Raw genomic sequence first — 22269 nt, 5'->3', positions numbered from 1 at the left:
TGTTTATCATCATCATCATCATCATCATTATTATTATTGAAGAATAGTTGACATACAATGTTATAGTGGTTTCAGGTGTACCACATATTGATTGGACAGTTTTATGCAATACTCAATGCTCACCACGCTAAGTCACCATACAATGTGATTATAATATTATTGACTATATTCTCTGTGCTGTACTTTTCATCTCCATGACTTATTTTACAGCTGGAATTTTGTATCTTTTAATCCCTTTCACCTATTTTGCCTACCCTGCCACCCCCTCCTTTCTGGCAACCACCAGTTTGTCTCTGTATTTATGAATCTGTTTCTGTTTTGTTTGTTTATTTGGTTTGTTTTTCTAGAATCCATATATAAGTGAAATAACATAGTATTTGTCTTTCTCTGTCTGACTTATTTTATTTAGCATAATAGGTCTTCTCTAGGTCTTTCCACATTGTTGCAAATAGCAAGATTTAATTCTTTTTTTATAGCTGAGTAATCTTCCTTTGTATCTTCTTTATCTTTTCATCTATCGGTGGACACTTGGGCTGCTTTTATATCTTGGCTATTGTAAATAATGCTGCAATAAACATAGGAGTGCATGTATCTTTTCAAATTTTAGTGTTTTTGTTTTCTTTGGGTAAATACCCAATAGTGGAATTACTGGATCACATGGTATTTTTATTTTTAATTTTTTGAGGAACTGCCCTACTTTTTCCACGGTAGTTGCACCAATTTATATTCCCACCAACAGTGCACAAGTGTTCCCTTTTTTCCATGTCTTCACCAACACTTCTTATTTCTTGTCTTTTTGATTCTAGCTGTTCTGATTGGTGTGAGAGGACATCTCACTGTGGTTTTGATTTGCATTTCCCTTATGATTAGTTGATGTTGAGCATCTTTTCACGCATCTGTTGGCCTTTTGTACGTCTTTAGAGAAATGTCTATTCAGGTCCTCTGCCTATTTTTAATTGGATTATTAGTGTGTGTGTGTGTGTGTGTTGAGTTGTGTAAGTTCTATATATGTTTTGGATATTAACCCCTTATCAGATATATGATTTGCAAATATCTTCTCCCATTCACTAGGTTGCCTTTTTGTTTTGTTGGTGGTTTACTTTGTTGGGAAAAAGCTTTTTATTTTGGTGTAGTCCTAATAGTTTATTTTTGCTTTTGTTTCTCTTGCCTGAGAAGACATTTCCATAAATATATTGCTAAGGCCGATGTCCCAGAAATTACTGCCTATGTTTTCTTTTAGGAGTTTTATAGTTTTAGGTCTCATATTTAGGTTTTTAATCCATTTTGGGTTTATTTTTGTGTTTGGTATAAGGAAGTGCTCCAATATCATTCTTTTACATATGGCTGTCCAGTTTTCCCAGTACCATTTATTGAAGAGACTGTATTATCCCCATTGTATATTCTTGCCTCCTTTGTCATAAATTAATTGACCATATAAGCATGAGTTTATTTCTGGGCTCTCTATCCTATTCCATTGATCTATGTATTTTTTTTGTGTGCCAGTCCCACACTGTTTTTATTACTACAGCTTTGTAGTATATCTTGAAGTTTGAGATTATGATACCTCCAGCTTTGCTCTTCTTTCTCAAGATCACTTTCGCTATTTGGGTTCTTTCGTGGTCCATACAAATTTTAGAAGTATTTGTTTTTCAACACCCTCCCTCCACTCTTTTGTGCTCCAGAAAGGGTTTACTGCAAAGAAATATCCATTCCTGTATGACTTAGGTTAAGACTCATGGATTACCTTCCTTATTTACCTGTGACAAGGCAAGACAGTCCTTCTGAATCGCTATTCTTTGCCTTATAAATGTTTAGGTGAACTACCTGTATCCACTGATCAATCAAAACAAAACTCTTTGTTAACCAACTTGAGTTCAGCTTCTCCCATACCCTCCAGGCCCCTTATTTTTGACTTACTCTCAGCCTGATCCACCATACAACCCCTCCAGAGAATAGGCTGACCTCAAGGTAAAACATTCTCTAATCTACCACTATCCAATCAAGCTACCCTTTCCTCCCACTTCCCCACACCCAGTTAGCCTTCTTCACCCTTCCCTATTAAGGAAAAATTCTTTTTGAATAATCTTTAGACACTTGCAGATCTTTTAGTCAGAGTGGTCTCTCTATCACAATAGTTCCTTCCCTGCCCTTTTTCTTCCCCCTTGCAATAATCTTTTCAAATAAAGTATCTCCTTACTAAGTCTGACTTTATTTTATTTGGCAGAGTCAAACATGCTTCCATTAGAATCCTATCCCAAAAGCTCTGTGACCTTCAGCAAGCCACTTAACTTTTCCTAGTCTCTGTTCCTTTATGTGTAAAATGGGGATAATATACATCTATGTTTCAGGACCTTTGTGGTAATTAGAAAATATGAAACCCTGAAAACATGGTAGATAATAGTAGTCATTACTCTTGTTATTATGAGTCTATTGAGCTACATCCGAGTCACTTTCATTCCTTATGATGAATGGCCTTATATGTCACATTAAGTTTATACTCACTATTGTGTCTTCAATATCTGACCGATGCTTGGCACATAGTTTATGCGCGATAAATAACTTGGAAGGAGTAACTTTATCCCATTGACAGCAGGGAGCTATGAGAATAATATCTGGTTTAGAAAGAACAGGTTAATCAGACGACCTTCATGAGCTTTTACCCATTAAAATTCTCATCTGTCTCCATACCTGCCTCCTTAATGGCACCTAAGATATGTTTAATGCTGCTTCTCCTGGAAAACGGAAATGATCATAATTCCTGTCACGCTCTGAAATCGAAAGAGAGAAAGTGGAGCAGTTTTTTCAAAGCAAGGCGGGCAAATACACATTCCCACAGCTCATAAACTAGTTTATTACACCTTGCTCGGCTCTCACCAGGGAGGGCCTCGCCCATCTCCTGACGCTCCGCCTTCGCTGCAACTCAAGGTCCTCCCACTCAGCCCGGTGCTAGGGGCTCATTTACCAGGTCGGCCCGCGCCTCCGTGTGCGCATGCGCACCACTGACCCACTCGGGCGGGCGGGGCCATATTGCGTCATTGGGGCGCGCGCTGCGGACAACGCCGTGGTTGCCGGAAGTTGAGCGGCGGTAAGTGAGCCGCGCGGGTGAGGGAGTAGCGGGGTCTTGCGGGCTGGGTTTTGGACGCCTGGCGGGAAGAGGCGAGCTCGGCAGTGAGGGCGAAAGTCTTGGTAGATTTCAGGATCTTCCTTCCTCCAGGGAGTCACTGACTCCGGCTCTCGCCCTCCTTCTCCAGCCACGTCCCCAGAGACTGGTTTAGTCCGGTGTCTTCTGACTAGAAAGCTCCTAACGTCCTAAGTCAGTTCCTCCTGTCGTCTGGCAGGGAGTCCTTTGAATTTTCGGTATTGGAATACCGGAGATAGGACGCCAGGGTTCTTATCCTGGCTTAGCCGGGATTTGCTGTGTGACTGTGGCGTGCCACCTCTTTCTGAGCCTCTCTTCCCTCATCTGTAAAATGGGAGTGATGATAATGTCATTTGTGAAGCGAGGGTGTTAAAGTCAGTTTTTTTGTCAGAGTTTTTCTGAGCAAAGATTCTCCATTCCTCAGTTTGATCCAGGGGTTACAGACTTTAATGCTTATTCAATCAGGTAAGGTAAATGTAGGTGTAAGAAATTTATTTCCATGTCAGAAATAGTCAAACATATTTTTACTGAATCGAGTTTTATGAGCACAGTACTAAATATAGAAAGTTGGAGAAATGAAAACAAAACTCGTGTGTTGCCCGTAATCTCTTGATTATTAAACACTGACGACTAATAAAATTTTTCAAAACCTTTTTAAAAATGTTTTTTAACTCCGCAACTGAAACCAGGCATATCTGTGACTGCCAGTTTCAGACCCCTGGGTCCCAGGTTCCCTTTCCCATTGACTACTTGGATTTCTTCGATGACACCCCTGCCCACTGGTTAGATTTCTTAAGTGGCAGAAAGCCCACTATTTCTGGTTATTGTTGTTCTGTCTTTCCCTAGCTTTGACTTAAGTCATATTTTGAGCTGAAAGCAATTACCCCATAATCTCAGCTCATTGTCCCTCCTTCAGACCCTTGGAATCTCCCACTTTATTGCCCCCACACCTTCGAAAGCTGCTAGTTTGTCTTCCTCTTCACACCATTTCTTCTCCAGGCTGAGCACATTTAATTTACTTACCCATAGTAAACTCCACAACAACTGAGAATTTTCTTATGTGCCAGGCATCACTGTAAGCACTGCTGATGTAGAGTGCTGTTTATGGAGCCTATTTTTTGATGGTGGTGGTGGCAGTTGTGATTGTCAATAATACAGCGGTTTTAGTGGGTAGTAGGTGTTTCAGATCCTGTTAGACACTACAGAAAAAAGAAACAGTAATGAGATGGAGAGTAACTTGGGTAAGTGGAGGGAGGTATTATAAAATCTAGCTGGTCAGAGATGAATTCTCTGAGGAGGTGACTTTGGAACTAACATGAGAATGAAGAAAAAACCAGTCTTGTGACAGCTCATCTTGCCTAATTGTTTCTCCATCCCCCAGTTCTGTGCTGTGGTCTTGTTAAACTGTTTACAGGTTGTGTCTCACTTGTAGCCCTTTCCTCCTGCTGCTTCTGCTGCCTAAAACATCTCCCCTTCCCTTCCATTTTTCTTGGCCGGCTCCTCCCTGCCCTTCATGTGACATGATTTCGAAATTCTTTAAGGAGTTAAGTACAGACTCTCATTCAAGATACACATCCCTGGCCTCAAGGAATTAATTATTTTTTAAGTCAAGGAGATAGACAAGAGCACTATGGTATGAAGCTAATGTGTAGATATTTGCCAGACGAGGACTTAGAGTGATCATAAGTCAGGCTGAGGCATCAGAGAAGGCTTCTGTGAGGACGTATTGCTCATAGGCCTGAAGGATGAGCAAGAATAGAAGAGTGAGGGGGAGATGAATTGCAGACATTGGAGGTGGCGTGAGCAGAGGACTGTAGGTGACTGCATAACTTGCAGGTAGTTCACCTAGGCAAAGATAGGACTGTGGAAAGGTAAGCAGGAGGCAGTTCACAAAGGGCTTTGTGGGCAGCATAAGACTGTATAATATATAATTAAGAACACAGACTGGAATATAAGTTACTTGTGTACCTATGCTGGCTTTGCCATTGAACTAGTTTTGAGACCGTGAGCAAGTCACTCCCTTTCTAAACTTCAGTTTCCTCACGTGTAAGCTAACCTCCCAGGGTTGCTGTGAGAATTGAATGCTATATGTTACCCACTTGATGTTGGTAGTTGGTAAATGATAAAATGTAGCAGTTAATATTGCCATGCTAAGAAGTCTGGACTTTGCTGAAGGTGTGGTGTTGGGAGAGTTGAGACAGTGAAAGTTTAAAAAGGGGTGTCACATCGAGCCTTACATCGAAAACCGGGGATGTACTGTATGGTGACTAACATAATATAATAAAAAATCATTATTAATAAAAAAAACAAAACAAAAAAACAAAACAAAAAAAAAAAAAGGGGTGTCACATGCTCTTTATTTTAAATTACCCAGGCAGTTCCATGGTGATTACACTGGACAGGGCAGGTCCAGCAGGGAGACCAGTGAGGGCACTATTGCTTTGGTTCAGGTGGCAGAGGAGAGAGGCTTGAACCAAAGCATTGGCTGTGCAGAGGGAGATAGATGGGTGGGTTTAAGGGATAAAGGAAGTGGGATTTGCTGGACTGGTTACTGGATAACACCACATGGGGAGAGGAGGAAGATGAATTGGGATATTGGGGGTGGAGGGGATGGATCCGGTGTGTGGACGTAAGTAATAATGAAGTTCTTTGATTAGTGGTCCCTGAGGGGTTATCCCTGACCTCCTCTGAGATTTTATTTGGAAGTCCAAATGGCCTCTTTTCTCCACTTTTACCCATGGGAAGTGAAGTTCCGAAATGCCTTCCTCCTCCTTTTTCTATCTCCCGATCCTTCTACCTATCTGTATTGTAAGGCCTGGTTGTGTATTCAAGGGCGAATAATGACATGCTGCTTTGTCACCCAGTAGACAATATGCACCTCCGTGGTCTTGGCAGACTGGGTAACAACAACAACTCGGTAACAACAACAACAACTCGGTGTCAGTCGAGCCCCAGATGATCACCTCTAGGGTTTTCTCACACCTCCTTTGTTGTGATTACCCTCCCTTGAACTTGTTCCTGTTTGACAGTCTCTCTTTGAGAGTGTGGTATATAAAAGAAGATCTCTTTCCTCCGGGAGTCTGACCATACAGACCAGGGCTGTTTTTTTGTGGTGACCTTAGCACCCTGCCCGTCTTTGTTGTAGACACATCCTGCCCTTGACACTATCACGCTGTGGGCTCCTGGTGCTGCTTGGCACTCCCCATGTGTGTTTGGACAGCTCTCTTGCCCATCTCCTCCTTGTCTTTCAGATTTTCATTTCTCTCCCAGCTTCGTAACCTTGCCTTGGACTTTACTAAGTTGCAGCCATCAATTAAGGCTCTTCAGCTGCTATCATTTACAAGCTTATCTCCAGCTGACCCTATCACTTTTCCTAATTCTGTGAAAGAAATATGTTTAGGGCTGATTTTTTTACTTGTGCTTAGATTCCATCTCCTTTTCCTCAGGACCTGGTTCCATCATTTATTCCATTTCTTTCTTGCTTAACCGTCTCTTCTCATTTAAATATCTGGAAAAAAACAAAACACCTTCCCGTTAACTTCTGCCATCACACCACCTCTTCCCATCCGCATTTCTTGACTTCCTGAAGTCATCATTCACTAAAATCCTGCTTCCACCCACTCGTCCTCCAAAATTGCTCTGCCTAGGCTTCACACCTCCGTGTTACCAAAACTCCTGAACATTTTTCCTTCCTTATCTTTTGAATTCTGAGCACATCTGATATTGCTGGTATTCCTTCACTCAGGAAAACCACTCCTGCTTTGTGCTGTCTGTTCTCCCTGTATCCATTGTGGGCTTTTTCCATCCCTTTGTCCCTTAAATGCTAGTTTTCTCCAAGGCTCTGCCTTATACTCTGTGCTTTTCTGACCCACAACTTCAGTTCCCACTTATGTGCCAAAGACCCCTGTTCTGTATCCTGACCTGAGATCTCTCCTGAGGGCCAGCCCTCAAACTCCATGAGTCCAAAATGAAGCTCATCAGCTTCCCTCCATATCTGCAGTTCTTTCTACATCCTTTATTCTGACTCATTATCCTTCTTCCATTTAGTCATTCAGACCAGAGCCCTGGAGTCATCTTGGACTTTTCCCTCTCATTGCATCCCAGGCAGTCATAAAAAGTTCTGCAGATTCTCCTTCCTCGATATCTCCTGACACATTTTCTCCTCCATTTTCTTTCGCACCGCCTTAGTTTGGACTCTTCTCGCTTCTTGCCTATATTCCTGCATGACCACTGAGCTGCTTGCCTTGTCTGGCCCTCACTGGTGCCAGAGTGTCCTTTCTAAAATACAGATCTTTTCTGAAATACAAATCCCTGCTTTTTCAGTCTAATTTAGATACCCTTCCTTCCTCCTCCCATAACACCCTGTAAAACACTTACACCATACTGTACGGCACTTGTTTTAACCACAAATTGCCCACTCGATGTTGATAGATGGTAAATGTAATTTTCCATCATTCCTGGTTTATGTAATCCTCAAAACTTAGATCCTAAAAAAGCAAAGACCTTAGCTTTTTTTGCCATTGAATGCTGAAATATAGCACTGGAACTTGTATATAATATAATGTTTATCAAAGGAATAACTAAATGGAAATCCCCCTGTCTTTGACACGTGTTTTGCTGGTAACATTAATTCTGTTTTTGAGTGCCTCCTGTGTCCAATACATGCACTTTCTAGTTGAATCCTCACAGTGATTCTGTACAGCAGGTGGTGTCCAATCTTATAGGTGGGGAAACAGTCTCAGAGAAATTAAATGACTTGCCCACGGTTGTGTGGCTAGATGTAGCAGAGGTGGGATTTTAATTCAGGTCTCTCTGGCTTGTGAAGCTAGGCCCTTCCATTACCATACTGCCTCTAGGGCATCAGACTGCATTGCTGTCCAGTGTTGTTTTTTGTGTTTTGTTTTGTTTTGTTTTTTTGTTTTTTGTTTTGGACTAAGACCCTATATTTACCTCTGTGAAGTTTTTAGTCTTGTTAAAATAGGCATGTTATATCAGGTGGTCAGAATCTTTTTTATTCTGAAATTTTGTTATCATATTGCCTATTCCTTCCTGCTTCATGTCATGCATAGAATTGATAAACCTTTATCATTACCCAAGTCACTAGTAAAATGCAGTAAGTATACCTTATTGAATATATTTGTTTATGTGATTTCCACGTTTGTTTCCCTGCTCTAAACCCCTAACACAGAGTTCAGCACACGTGAAATACTTAGAAAATGTTGATGAATATTCATTCACACAGATAAATAAAAATAAATTAGACAGGACCAAAGACTGAGCCAATGACTTATCACTCTTAGCTCCTTTCTTATTAACATCAGTTCATACCTTAACCAACATTCTTTGAATTATCTTACCAGTTTTTGATCCCTCTGATTATGTCAGTGTATTCAATTATGACATCTTCATCTTGTCTACTAGGATATTTGGAGCATTCTTGTCAGAGACCTTGCTGAGGTCCAGATATCCTATGTCTGTGGTTCTTCTTTGATCAAGGAAGAAGTGCTGTTACTCTGTCATGACTTGTTCTTAAACCATAGTGGCCTCGTATAATTAATTACTTGGGACTGCTGCATACAGTTGTGCAGGTTGTGCACTGTGTAAGAGGCCACATCTGAGGGGTGTTTCACATTGGTCATAGGCATAATGGGTTTATTTTTGTAGTGCCAGTTTTCTGGCATACAAGGGTAGAATGTCTTGAGCCAACCCGTCAGTGTTATTACAGCAGTTTTCTAAGGAAAGGAAGTAAACCATCTTGAGGAAGGGGTGAAGTTCCCTAACTGTACAAAAGTGCCATGTGGTCTAGAATGGCCCACATGACACTCCTCCTGGGAGCAAAATCTCTGTCCAGTGGGCTGTAGAATTCAACCTTATTCTCATCTTTGGAAATCAAATATTTGGAGAATCTGGTATCAAATATTGTCTTGTCCCAATTTTTCAGCCCCTCTTCCTTTTCCAGGACTCCTTAAATATCACCGGAACTGAAAACCACAGAGCCTCTGTTACTCAGAAGCTAGCCTCCATAACTCAGCCAGCTTTTAGGAAACCATCATGGATTTTACTTGTTGGTTGACATAAGGGCTCCACAGTGATTCAGGTGAATCCAGGTGGCTGTCCCTCATGTACAGAATGGAATAACGTGACACTGTTGATTGGTGCAGGTAACAAAAAGGACTCAAAAGCAGGCATCCTGTCTCTATCTTCCTTGTGTTGTCTCTCCTCTCTCACAGGCCTTTTACAGCTCTCACTACCTCTCCCTCGTAGGCTTGCTGCTCCCAGTGCTGGTATCCAGTGCACCTATTCTCAAAAACTGAGGCTGAACAAGAACAGATTGTAGGTGAAGGTTAAGGTCATTAAAGCAGAAGGAAAACCAAAGAAAAACAACTCCCAGAAGTAGCGAGTGAGAATGAAGGTTACAGTTTGAAGACTATGGAGGTGACTGTCCGTTCTCTGATTGACTTCTTGAAGAACCAATGTCAATCTGTAGGGATTAGAAGTGGCATATGTGGAGGTGAGGGAGACAACTCGTCCGCAGTAGCAATTATCCTGCCTGCTTATGTGATCAGCTGTGACCACCTCACACTACAGTCGCAGAAAGAGCCATTTTAGATGCTTGTTGTCTTGTGGAGACATCGGTTTGGCTCAGGGGCATCTTGACTCTAATGTGATTTTTAAAAGAAATTGAGGCTTCCGAACCCAGCTGGTTCCCTGTAGGAGTGCTGAGTTTCCATCTTCCAGTAAAGCCTAATCTGTCTTTGATGTTTGGAACTTTGCCCCCGTCCTTTTGGAAGGGAGGGCTTGTAAACCTTCCTCTTTGGCAGCCTTGGACATTATTTCCAAAACTCACGAATTTGCAGAGCATCATTAGCCGACAAAACGTGCATTGGCTCCATATGCCAAAGGGGCCCTCTCTCCACTCCTGGCCATCTCCATCTTTCTCTCTCTCTCTCTTTTTTTTATTTAACCCATCAGCATCTAAGAACATACTCTGTTTGTCAGCGGGACTGGGCCATGTGGTTTGGTGCTTACTTTAATGACTGCCAGAGCTTGCAGCCCCGCAGCTGGGAGAATGAGAACAGAAGTCTGCTCTTTGTGCTCCATTTTGGCCCAGAGAAGGTACTTCAGGGCCAAATTGCGGTTATTCTGGCACTTCTGTGAAGTGAATGGCCCCACACGGCCTCAGAGAAATTGAACATAAAGTGCTCCTAACGCTGAGAACTTGTTCCTCTGGACTTTCTTTGATGACCTATAGCAGGAGACCAACCGTTCCATTTTAATTAAACCGCTGCTGTGACTGCAGTGGTCCTTTGAAGGAGGTGAGGCTTCAATTAGGCGTGTTTGAGGCAGAGGAAGTTTTCATAGCGAACATGGGGAAGGGCAGCCACGTTAGTCAGGTGCTGTTGGCTCACGTGGGAGGGATGTGTTGACAAGAAGAACTAATAGCACTACTGTTGATGGACTGCTGACTGTGCCAGGCACTGGGACAGGCACACCACACACTTTCTCATTTAGCCCTCCCAGCAACCTCAGGGCTTGGGTACAATTATCCTGATTTTGCAGATGAGGAAATCGAGGCACAGGGGATGAAGTTCCTGCCCAAGGCTCCTCAGCCGGTGAGAGGTGGAACTGGAACTCACACTTGGGTCTATCTGAAGACCGGGCTCCCAACTACAGTCACATTAGCATCTTTTCTCTGAACCATTAAAAGTCCCCCTGTCCCCCCCCCCCACAAAGCAAACAAGCAAAAACCCAACAACACACACAGGGAAAAGTTATAGCAAGACATTTTTTTTTAGTGCCATAGGCTGGGGTGTTTTTCTGCTGTCCCTCCAAGGGTCTAGTTTCCCTGAAGACAAGTTTGTTTGTCTTCTTATTTCTCCTTTCCAGTCAGTAGCCCCACCCCAGCCTGTAATTACTCTTCTAACTTCTATCATGTATTTGGTTTGGCTGTTGAATATAACATAGGCTAGGGTGTGTGCAGGTGCTAAATTTGTCTTCATATTTTATTTTGGAACAGTTTCAAACTTGCAGAAACCTTACAAGAATAAGACAAAGACCTTTCATCTACCTTTCTCCCAGAGACTCCATCCAGATTTTGTCCCAGTAGCATCCTTTATAGAAGCAGAGTGTCAATCCATGATCACATGTTGCCCTCAGTTATCATGTCTTTCTCTTTTGCTCTGGAACAATTCTCTAGTCTTCCCTTGACTTTTAAGACCTTGACACTTTGGAAGATTGTAAGCCAGTCTCAGTCATTTTGTAGAATGTTTTTCAGTTAAGGTTTACCTGACGTTTCTTCTCGCTGAGCCCCAAGTCATGTTTTTAGCCGAGTGCTATAGATGTTTGTGCTTTCCGTGGCATTCCATCAGATAGCATATATGTCTGTTTGTCCCATTGCTGCTGGTGTTAACTTCAATCCCTACATGACTGTAGAGTCACTTTTTCTCTCTTTGAAATTAATCATTTTTTTTGTGGAGAGATACTTTGAGACTGTGAATGTAGGCTTTTAGCTTCTGTAACCATGGGAATACTTTGAGGAAGAAAGATCTATTCTTTACTAACTTTGTATTTCATTTCAGTTGATTTGTACGTGCATATCTCTTGCCCACTAAGATCTTAGTCCTAAAAAACAATAATAGGTTTAGAGACCTTCTAAGTCATATGGCCTATTTCTATATGTTCTTTATGATTTCTTACTCTAATCTCCGTATTCCATGGTAATGAGCTTAGAGTTTGTCTTCCCAATCATGGAAGCCTGGCTTATTTCTTTCTCTTGCTTCTCTTATGGAAGGTACTCATTAAAAGGTTTCTAGAACTCATCTTAGTAACATTTGAGAGCCACTCTGCAAGGGACTGTGGGATATTGAGAGGAATATGAGCCAGGATCTGTATCTGTAGAATTTACAGTCAGGTTGATGGAGGTAGACAGATCAGCAAAGAGTTGGACGGTAATACTAAATGTAGAGGTAGCTTAGAGACAAAAGTGACTAACCATAGCCGATGGAGAAGAGCAAACAAGGAGTAATGAGAGTGGAAGGCAGCTCTGGGAAGGCTTTCTGGAGCAGATGACCTCTGAACTGGATTTTGAAAAGTGCAGTCAGTCACAGGGGCAAGGATGTCTTTTAGACAGAGGAAGCTGTTTGTTCAGAGTTGCGGAGGCAGGACAGCAGGTGTGTTAGAGGAGCACCAAGCAGCTTGATGTCTCTTCAGCATTAAGTCAGAGGTGAGGAGTGGCAGGGTCACCAAGGTGGCTCAGAGAAGCTGGGAGGCAGTAGCAGGGGTCCAGGAAGAAGTAGGAAGGAAACCATCAGAGGTGTGGTAATATGCCAGTTTTGTATGTGAACTGCCACTGATGGCATTATTTATTTATTTGAGAGAGAGAGGGAGAGCGAGCAGGGTGAGGGGCAGAGGGGAACGGAAAGAGAATCCTCAAGCAGACTCCCCAGTGACCGCGGAGCCCTCTGCAGGGTCTTGATCCCAGGATCCTAAGATTATGAGCCAAAGTCAGAAGTCCGCTGCCCAACTGACTGAGCCACCCAGACGCCGCAAGCCTCAGTAAATATTAACTGAGCTTCATGGTAGCTTACTGATGCTGACATATGTGTGAGTGTTCTGTGTAGACTTCGTTTTCCAGGTCATAAAGATGTATTTGCAACATTCCAGGGTTTCTATCATAGACCAGCAAATGTGACCTTGAGTCTGCTTCACCCAAATGACAGGTGTGGAAGATGATCTAGTCCAAGGGTCCTCATGCAGGTCAGATCCTGACCAAGGCCTTTTAGTGTGTGCCGTCCACGAGCTAAGGATTGTTTTTACATTTTTCAAGGGTTATAAAAAAGGAGAAGAAACTATGACAGAAACTGTTTTGGCACGCAATGACTAAAATATTTACTATCTGGCCCTTTTCAGAAAAAGCCTGCCAAGCCCTGGTCTCGTCTGACTGCCTGATACAGTAATCCTTTGTACAGTATGACTTGGCAAATAATCATCTAATATATGCTCGGACACTTCCACTAATGGAAAATTCATTATCTTTCCAGCCAATCTGTTTCTTATTTGGACAATTCAGGCTATTAGTAATTTTTAAAGTCTGCTGTAATTTGTCATTATAGCATCCATCTATTGGCCTTTTTGGGGGAAGAGAGCTATTATTGCGTGTCAGCATTTACTGAACTTGTAATATATTCTAGGCAGTGTGCTGAGTGCTGAAGAAAGATGAGTAAGACATGGTTGTTGCATCAGGATCTCTCGAGTGTTGTTTCTTGGAATTAAAGAGGCTGTGCTGGTAGTCTTGGGTGTCTTTCATTCCTCATCTTACCATTGGGTTGGGACTTTTTTTTTCTTTATTTTATTTGTTTCTGTATTGTTATTCCACATACACAAAATTCATTGAATTTCGAACACAAAAGACAAAGGGAATAGGGCCATACAGTGAAAATAAGTCTTTCCACACCCTTATCTCTTGACTCCATAGCTGCTTTCTTGGGAGGCAATCGCTGTTACCCATATCCTGTGGAGATCTGACTTTAAAGAACAGCACTACGCAAGGTTTGGGACCGTTTGTAAGGAAACTTCCGGGAAGTATTCAGACAGTGGTGTTTTTTGAGCTCCTACTTGTGTAAGTTGCTGAGTGTGACTTAGTTTTATTTTCATAAAGCCTGAAATTTGTGCCGTGTTTGGGTGGCGCACACAGCCCCAAGAGTTTGTGTTGCTTAACCACCCACCTTCTGTTTCAGTTACATCTTGACTGGATATTTTGGTTACTGCTGGGATTCTTGTTCATGACAGTGTTGAATCCTCATCAGAGCCTTTCCTCTTTCAGTGGAAGTGACACAATCCCATCTTGTGTAACTCCTGGGTTTCACATCCTGAGTATGATAGAAATAGAAATAAAGTTGAACCACACTTATATTGATGCCCCTGTCGGTTTCCTTCCTTGGATATGTCTATATGCTGTCTTGAAGTATGGTAGATGTAATCTTTAACTTTCTAAGCAAAGCAGAGGCCAGAATTCTTACCTTGTGCTGTCTAGGGTTGTATAGGCAAGTGATTTTTTAGGAAGCAGGTGACATTTGGATCTAGGTTAGTGACACATAAATGACTTTGCACCTTTAACTCACTACTCCCTCCAGAATTCCATTCTGATCATTACTTCCTTAAATCTTCCCTTCCAGCTTAAAGAAGATGGCAGTGTGACACAGATGTATGGGCTCCTAAGTGATACATTTATACTTGAGTGTGTTGTTTAGATGTTTCCAGCAATGTCCTCATCACATGTTGCTGCTGCTTAGGACCTTTGTGTTTACTTAGCCTGTCAAGCAGCAGTTCAGCGGCTGAATACCAACCATATTCTCTTGTGAAATAGTCTCTTGGGTTTTGTTTGAAATTTCTAAAAGATCAAATAAGTCAGAAAATGTTTGAAGGATGTGCCTCTTATGCAGATTACTTTGTTAGTATGCCCATCTGTTATTTTCTAAGTGGTCTTCCTGAGTCACTTTTTCCCAGCTGTTGAAGTGCAGTATAGAAGAGAGTCTTCTCTTTTGTCTCTGGCACTGGTAAAATTCCATCTTGATGACTTCAGTAGGTCATCCAAATGATGATGAGTTACCGCTGACCTTTAAGAGTAAGTTGTGGATGACTAAAGCGAGGCTTTCAGAGATCCATTTGTACCACTGTCTGCTTCTGTGTTGATTTCCTTCTGTACTGGGTGATTACTCTGGCTATGACCTTTTTCTTTTGACTTTGTTGGAGAGGAAGTTAGTATGTAAATGTTTTTCAAAATGGTTCTTCTTTAGCATATGTGCGGCTGATGGGCAATATAAAGGCTCTGAAAAGGGGTGTCTTCCTTCAAGGCAGTACATTATCATGATGAGAGTTGGGGCTTTGAAACCAGTCAACTTGAGTTACAGTCTCAGCTCCTCTACTTCCCAACTAAGTGACTTTGGGCAAGTGACTTTGGGCAAGTATTTCAGTGCCTCCATTTCTCTTCTGTGAAGTAGGCATAGTGCAACCACTTTGAGGTTGTCATAAGATAATATGTAAAATGTTTAGTGCTTGGCACAGAATAAAGATTCAATTAGAATAGTTACTACTATGCTGCTATTATGTAAAAAGTTTTAAAAAGGGTGTGATCAAAAAAGCAAGTATGATTCATGATGGTAAATGCTCTAATGGAAGTTTTCATCTGTCATCATGGAGAAGGGAACCATTGATGCCCACTGACTGTGAGCATTAATGAGAGCTTCATAAAAAATCTTTATAGATGAGATGGAATTTTCCTGGTGGAGATGGGGAGAAGTTTTCTAGGGAAAGGCAGAAGGCTGGGAAACGAGCAAGCTGAGACAGCGTTGGCATCTTACTCTCTCTCGGGTAAGGCTGGTAATCAAGTTTTGTTTGTTTAACCAAGGGAGTCCCCTGTGCTGATAAGTTCTGATGGCAACGTAACATCCTGTTTGGATAAGGCAGGGACAGAAGGCAGTGACCTGTGAACATGTTACTTTAGGAGCTGAGGTGTGAGATGGTGGGCCTGACATGTGGCAGGGGGGATGGAGGAGAGAGGGAAGCTGACTTGGACAGGAAGCACAAAATTACATGAAGAGTATGGGCGTATGGAATTTAGATCCTCATCCTCCCCAGTTCACCCCACTTTCCTACCTGTATGTCCTTCTGTGGAGTTCTTACCTCTCTGAACCTCAGTCTCTTCCTCTGGAAAATTGGAGCTGTCACTTCTTGGGGCTTTCCGGAGGAGTAAATCCAGGTGCATACCCTGCTGCAGTGCCTGGTCCTGGTCAATGCTCAGTAGCTGTCACCTTCATCTCATTCCAGAGGCCCGTTCAGGGTTGAACCTCCAGCAATTACTGATTTACGGAATGTGAGAGATAGAAAAATTGAAGATGACTTTGAGTTTTGACCTCAGATGTAGGTGGTACTATTAAGTAAACTAGGACATTTTGGAAAAGGGGCAGAATTTTGGGAAAAGAAATGTTCAGTTTGGGGTTTGTCAAACGTGAGATGTCTGTGAGAAATCCAAGTCCTGGCTTTAAAAATACTTATACAGGGGCGCCTGGGTAGCGCAGTCGTTAAGCATCTGCCTTCAGCTCAGGGCGTGATCCCAGTGTTCCGGGATTGAGTCCCACATCGGGCTCCTCCGCTGGGAGCCTGCTTCTTCCTCTCCCACTCCCCTGCTGTGTTCCCTCTCTTGCTGGCTGTCTCTCTGTCACATAAATAAATAAAATCTTTAAAAAAATAAATAAATAAAAATACTTATACAAATGACCCTTGAACAATGTGGGGGATGGGGTGCTGACCCCCCACATAGTTAAATTCATGTATGACTTTGACTCCCCAAAACTTAACTATTAATAGCCTATTGTTGACCAGAAGCCTTACTGATAACATCAACAGTCGATTAACACATAACTTCTAGGTTATGTGTGTTATATACTGTATGCTTACAATAAAGTAATCTAGAGAAAAGAAAATACTATTAAGAAAACCATAAGGAGGGGTACCTAGGTGGCTCAGTCGGTTAAGCGCCTGCCTTCGGCTCGGGTCATGATCTTGGAGTCCCGTGATCGAGCCCCCATGTCAGGCTCCCTGCTCAGCAGAGAGCCTGCTTCTCCTAGTGCTTCTCATGTTCTCTCTCTCTCAAATAATAAAATCTTTATTTATTTTTAAAGATTTTATTTATTTATTTGACAGAGAGACAGCCAATGAGAGAGGGAACACAAGCAGGGGGAGTGGGAGAGGAAGAAGCAGGCTCCTAGTGGAGGGGCCTGATGCGGGGCTCGATCCCAGAACGCCGGGATCACACCCTGAGCCGAAGGCAGATGCTTAACGACTGAGCCACCCAGGCACCCCCAAAAATAAAATCTTAAAAAAAAAAACCATAAGGAAAATACATTTACAGTATTGTACTGTATCGAGAAAACCACGTACAAGTGGACTCATACAGTTGAAACCTGTGTTGTTCAAGGGTCAACTGTACATGTTTGGAGGTTAGCTCTCTGGAAGTATAGTCCTACAGTTCACTGGACATATAAATAGAAATTGATGTAGAAAATGAGTAATTTTGCTTTTGAGAAAACTTACCAAGGAGAGGGTTTAACATGGAATCTTTCAAAAACCACTAGTGGAAAGCATTGTGGAGGAAGAGTAGAAGGGAGCGATTGGAGGAGGCTGTTTGGGTGTTCTAGACCCACATTTCTCCACACGAAGGCCCCAGCTCACCTATTTGAGGGTCTGTTTCTCGGTTCGGCACTGAAGCCCCAGTGCATGGGCTCCATAAGCTTTCCACAGGCCCATGGAAATAGATGTGGCCTGGAAAAAGGTGAACATTCTGGGAGTACAGAATTACAAAAAGTCTTTCAAATAATTAAAAGCCTGAAATTATTGAATATGGGACGAGGGTACATTTAAATATGTTTGAAATGATTTAGAGGTGGGGCCTCCAAAGGTAATAGTGCCAATGGCCTGAAGCCATCAAGAGAGTACCAAACTTGAATCAGACCTGCCTGGGGCACTAGTCAACCTGGAGACTCCTGGCCACTCTCACCCTCCCTTCTCCCCTCCAGCAGGTGGAGCCCAGGCCTCCTCAGTTTTGTTTTGTTTTGTTTTGTTTAAGTGATTAATTTTTTTATAATAATATTTTTTATTATATTATGTTAGTCACCATACAGTACATCCCTAGTTTTTGATGTAAAGTTCCATGATTCATTAGTTGCATATAACACCCAGTGCACCATGCAATACGTGCCCTCCTTACTACCCATCACCAGCCTATCCCATTCCCCCACCCCCTCCCTCTGAAGCCCTCAGTTTGTTTCTCAGAGTCCATAGTCTCTCATGCTTCATTCCCCCTTCTGATTACCCCCCCAAGCCGTCAAGGTGGGGAAAGTTTGAAAACCTTTGGTCAGACATTGATGCATGATGCTGAGAATGCGTACTGAGGCAGTGGGGAGTTTTAAAGAGCTCCTTCCCTGAGACTTCCACCCTGCTTTGCCCCACACTCATCTCCTCTTTCTGGATTTTTAGCACTTTCATTTAGTGCTAACTTTGCATTTTACCATCTAGTTATTATCAGTGGAAAGCTTGTTATCTCTTAATTCCAAAATCTAACAAGTTTGGGAAACTGAAAGCTATGTAATAATCTTGGCCCAAAACTCAAGCAATAGATGTGAACTATTGTCATCTGGCATGACTCTTCATACATTCTGCTGTAGAAATATTACTCTGACTGGTCATAGGGCAATTAGGGTGGGAAGTGAAGAGACCTCCCCTACTTCTCTTTGGAAATACCAAGTTCCTCTAGAATTGTGCTTCTCCAGCTGGCAGTGGTGTCCCCCTGAGAGTGTGTGCGAGGGGATGGGAGGGGGTTACAGTGTGCTCATGCCTGATTGCCGGCAGGGTCACTTTTATTTGATGATTTCAGGGGAAGAATGAAATATTAAAATACATATAATACAGTAAAATGCAAATTTTTCATGCATTTAAAAGGTAAAAGATGAGATGTAAAAAAATTCAGTTAGGTGGGCAGAAATTTCTTCATTCTCCTCAGCGGGGAGTGCTCAAGTGCTGCTCTCATTCAGAGCTCTGATGGTTGGTATCGTGTTTCTTGACTGGCTGGGCTCAGGTTTTGCACTTGTGAAGTTCTCCAGGACCACACAGGAGGGCAAAAATTTCTGAGACTGTGATTATGTCGACGAAGGAGTAGCACTTGTGCAGCAGTCAGACTCACTTGGACAAGAAAGGAAGATGCACAGAGGTAAGGGCCAGAAAGGCCTAAGAGAAAGGACTTTACTTAGAAAATCAGCTGTATTGTCAGGAGGTAAAACTTGGCAACATAGGCAGAGTGCTCAGGGTGATTTTCAGTTATGTCTTCAGGTAGCCTGCATATCTCCCATCATTTTTTGTTTGTTTTGATTATGCCTTATTATAAATGTTTTTTTTTTCTCACCATATTTTGTGCTATTTTGCTGTGTTCTGTTTTGTTTTTTAGTAGGCAACAAATAATGGCAGCAGCTCCAGGGGATCCTGGGCTCTCCAAATTGCAGTTTGCTCCCTTTAGCAGTGCCTTGGATGTTGGATTCTGGCATGAGTTGACTCAGAGGAAGCTGAACGAGTATCGGCTAGATGAAGCTCCCAAGGACATTAAGGGCTATTACTACAATGGTAGGTGACAGTAAACTCCGTATTCTGTCGTCTTCTGTTATGTTCTCTGCCCACCAGTATAGGGTCAGCTTTCCTTTAGAAAGGGCCACCCTTGCCTTTTATAATTAATGCTTTTCACTGGTTTCTATTTTACTTCCTGACTGTCTGTCTGTCTTTAATTAATTAATTAATATTTATTTGGGTGTAGTTTGCCCATAATGCTACGGAAGCTTTAGATTTATAACAGTGATTCAACAAGTTTGTACATTATGCTGCACTCATCACAGGTGTAGCTACCGTCTGTCACGGTACAGTGCTATTACAGTAACATTGATTATATTCCCTATGCTGTACCTTTTATCCCCATTTTACTTCGGGGCTTTTTTTTTTTAAAGATTTTATTTATTTATTTGACAGAGAGACAGCCAGCAAGAGAGGGAACACAAGCAGGGGGAGTGGGAGAGGGAGAAGCAGGCTTCCCGCTGAGCAGGACCCTGGGATCATGACCTGAGCCGAAGGCAGACGCTTAACGGCTGAGCCACCCAGGCACCCCTATTTCCTGACTTTTGACACCAATTCATTTTCACTTCTTTTCCTCTGTTGTGGGGAAAAGGAATAGTGAGACTCCAGTTATTAATCCAAAGAATTAATACTGATTACTTAGAATTGCTGAGGGAAGAGATTGGAAACTTTTTTTTCCCAATGAATCTTTTTTTACAGTCTTGACAAATTCTTCCAATTCAGAAAAGCTCTGGCATCTTCTGCTAAGTCCCTGTTGAATATGGATGACCAGGAATTGGACAGGGCACTTAGGGCTCAAGAAAGAGAACAAAATTATTCACAAATGTTTTAGTTATGAATGCTGCTATTACTGACTCATAATGGAAAATGTGATAATCTTCTCTCCAGGTGATTCTGCTGGGCTGCCAGCTCGCTTAACGTTGGAGTTCAGTGCTTTTGACATGTGAGTGTTTTTTTTGCTTAAAATCTAAAGTGTTTGCTTTTTGTGAGGAATGAGCGTTCTTAACTTTACACATAGGTGGGCCACAGGGGGAACTGGGGGAGCCCCTGGAAGCAGGGCCAGCTCCTCAATTCTCTTGTAGTCCCCATTGCACAAGAGACAAGTGCTAGATGCTTAGGACTATTGTATATATTTTTTTCAGCAGATAATTATCAGAGCCTGTTAGGTGCCAAGTATCATCTAGATTGATTGAGACTTAGATAATATCTCTTCTGCTTTTGATTTTAGTTAATATTTTATGATTCCTTATTGGTACTTCTTGACTTACTCTTTCAGTTGCTTATCCATGGGCGTCAGTGAACATTTATTAGGCTACTTCTGCATACAAGCCACTGTGTAAGGCATTATAAAAAGAAATATGATATATAAACTCAAAGGGTTTTTTTTTTCTTTTTTCCTGATTGGGGGGCATAGGGAGTGCTGGAGAGAAGAGAGACATTTATTGACTTAATTATGCAGGTGTTTTCATATACATAATCCTTTCAGACCTGCCAAATGTGATTTTTCTCTCTCTTTTTTTTTTTTTCAGACAAGGAGACCATAGGTCAGAAGGTAAAATGGCTTGCCCAAGGTTGTAGGTGGTTAAATTTAGAAAGAAGAGTGAAATAGATTTCTGAGGTTGTAGTCTGACTAGCTGGGGACATTTTGTTATCTTCTACAGAAACAGAGAGAAGAGGAGGGGGATACAATTTTAGGAGGAGGTACACTTGGTTTAAAACGTGTTGATTAGAGATGATATCATCTGGTAGAATTGCTGAGGAGGCCCTGGGGTCAAGGAGGAAGGGTCGTTCATGTAGAGGAGATCATGAGGCTGTAAGAGAGGAAGACTGTCATGTAAGAACAGAGGGCCGGAACAGTGAATGGATCTGATCGGGCAGTGCAAGAAGGAAGATACAGAACTGTCAAAGGAGATAAGAGTTGTCAGAGAGGAAGAAGAACCAGAAAAGTGTTACCGAAACCAAAGATGGATGCTTTCAGGAAGGAAAGAGTTGATCAACAATGTCAGAAGCAGAAGGGTCAGTGTTCAATGCAAGGGTCATTAGATTTGTTGATAGGCTGTTTGCAGTCCCAAACTGAATTCCACACCGAAGGGTGGAGCTGAAACCATATTGAGGGGCTATGAGACAATTAATGGTTGAAGAATTGAAGGCTGTGGTCAATGTGGTCAGGTGGTCAGTGTTTCCTGCTTTCTCTACATTAGCAGTGTCGAGATGTGGGATATGAGAAAGGCCAAGTGGTCTTTGTAAGGACTGCCTGGCTTTTGAAAGTCGTAGTAGTCAGAGGTTAGGGTGTTCCAAGTAAGGTATCCCTAGAATATGTTTTTTATTTTCATTTTATTTATTTGCTTTTGGCTTTTGAAGTTGTTTTTAAATTCCAGTTAGTTAACATACAGTGTTGTATCAGTTTCAGATGCACAATGTAGTCATTCAACAATGCCACACATCACCCAGTGCTCATCATGGCAAGTGTCCTCCCGAATCCCCATCACCCATTTAACCCATCCCCTCACCCTCTTCCCCTCTGGCAACCATCCGTTTATACTCTGTAATTAAGAATCTGTTTCTCGATTTGTCTCTCTCTCTTTTTTATCCCCTTTGCTTATTTATTTTGTGTCTCAAATTCTTAAGATTAATTTCTTAAATGAGTGAAATCATATGGTATTTGTCTTTCTCTGAGTTATTTCTCTATACTCTCTAGCACCATCCATGTCATTGCAAATGGCAAGATTTCATTCTTTTTTTATGGCTGAATAACATTCCATTGTATATATGTATATCCCATCTTTTTATCCATTCATCAATCAGTGGACACTTAGACTGCTTCCATAATTTGGCTATTGTAAATAATGCTGCTGTAAACATAGAGTTGCATGTATGCCTTTGAATTAGTGTTTTTGTATTCTTTGGGTAAATACCCAGTAGTGCAATTACTGGATCATACAGTAATTCTGTTTTTAATT

General features: G+C 42.0%; 1 protein-coding gene across 6 annotated transcripts in view; it reads left to right on the top strand.

Moving 5' to 3' along the window:
* The first annotated feature begins 2951 nt into the window (after nt 1-2951).
* Nucleotides 2952-22269, top strand: part of ATG7 (autophagy related 7) — a 233446-nt gene continuing 214128 nt past the window's right edge. For 2 of the 6 annotated variants that reach the window (XM_008697877.2, XM_008697879.2), the window contains exons 1-3: nt 2953-3085; nt 19137-19309; nt 20198-20252. In XM_008697877.2, the coding sequence (XP_008696099.1) occupies nt 19150-19309; nt 20198-20252 (215 nt within the window). In that variant the 5' untranslated portion in view covers nt 2953-3085; nt 19137-19149. Of the gene's footprint in view, nt 3086-18770; nt 18903-19136; nt 19310-20197; nt 20253-22269 lie in introns of those variants that run through there. The other 4 variants (XM_008697881.2, XM_008697880.2, XM_040628443.1 and 1 more) reach the window with 4 other exon arrangements.

Source organism: Ursus maritimus, unplaced genomic scaffold (assembly GCF_017311325.1).
Source record: "Ursus maritimus isolate PB19 unplaced genomic scaffold, ASM1731132v1 scaffold_14, whole genome shotgun sequence".
NCBI classification, from domain to species: Eukaryota; Metazoa; Chordata; class Mammalia; order Carnivora; family Ursidae; genus Ursus; species Ursus maritimus.
Note: the sequence above shows the minus strand (reverse complement) of the source record. Positions and strands in the feature narration are given on the sequence as shown.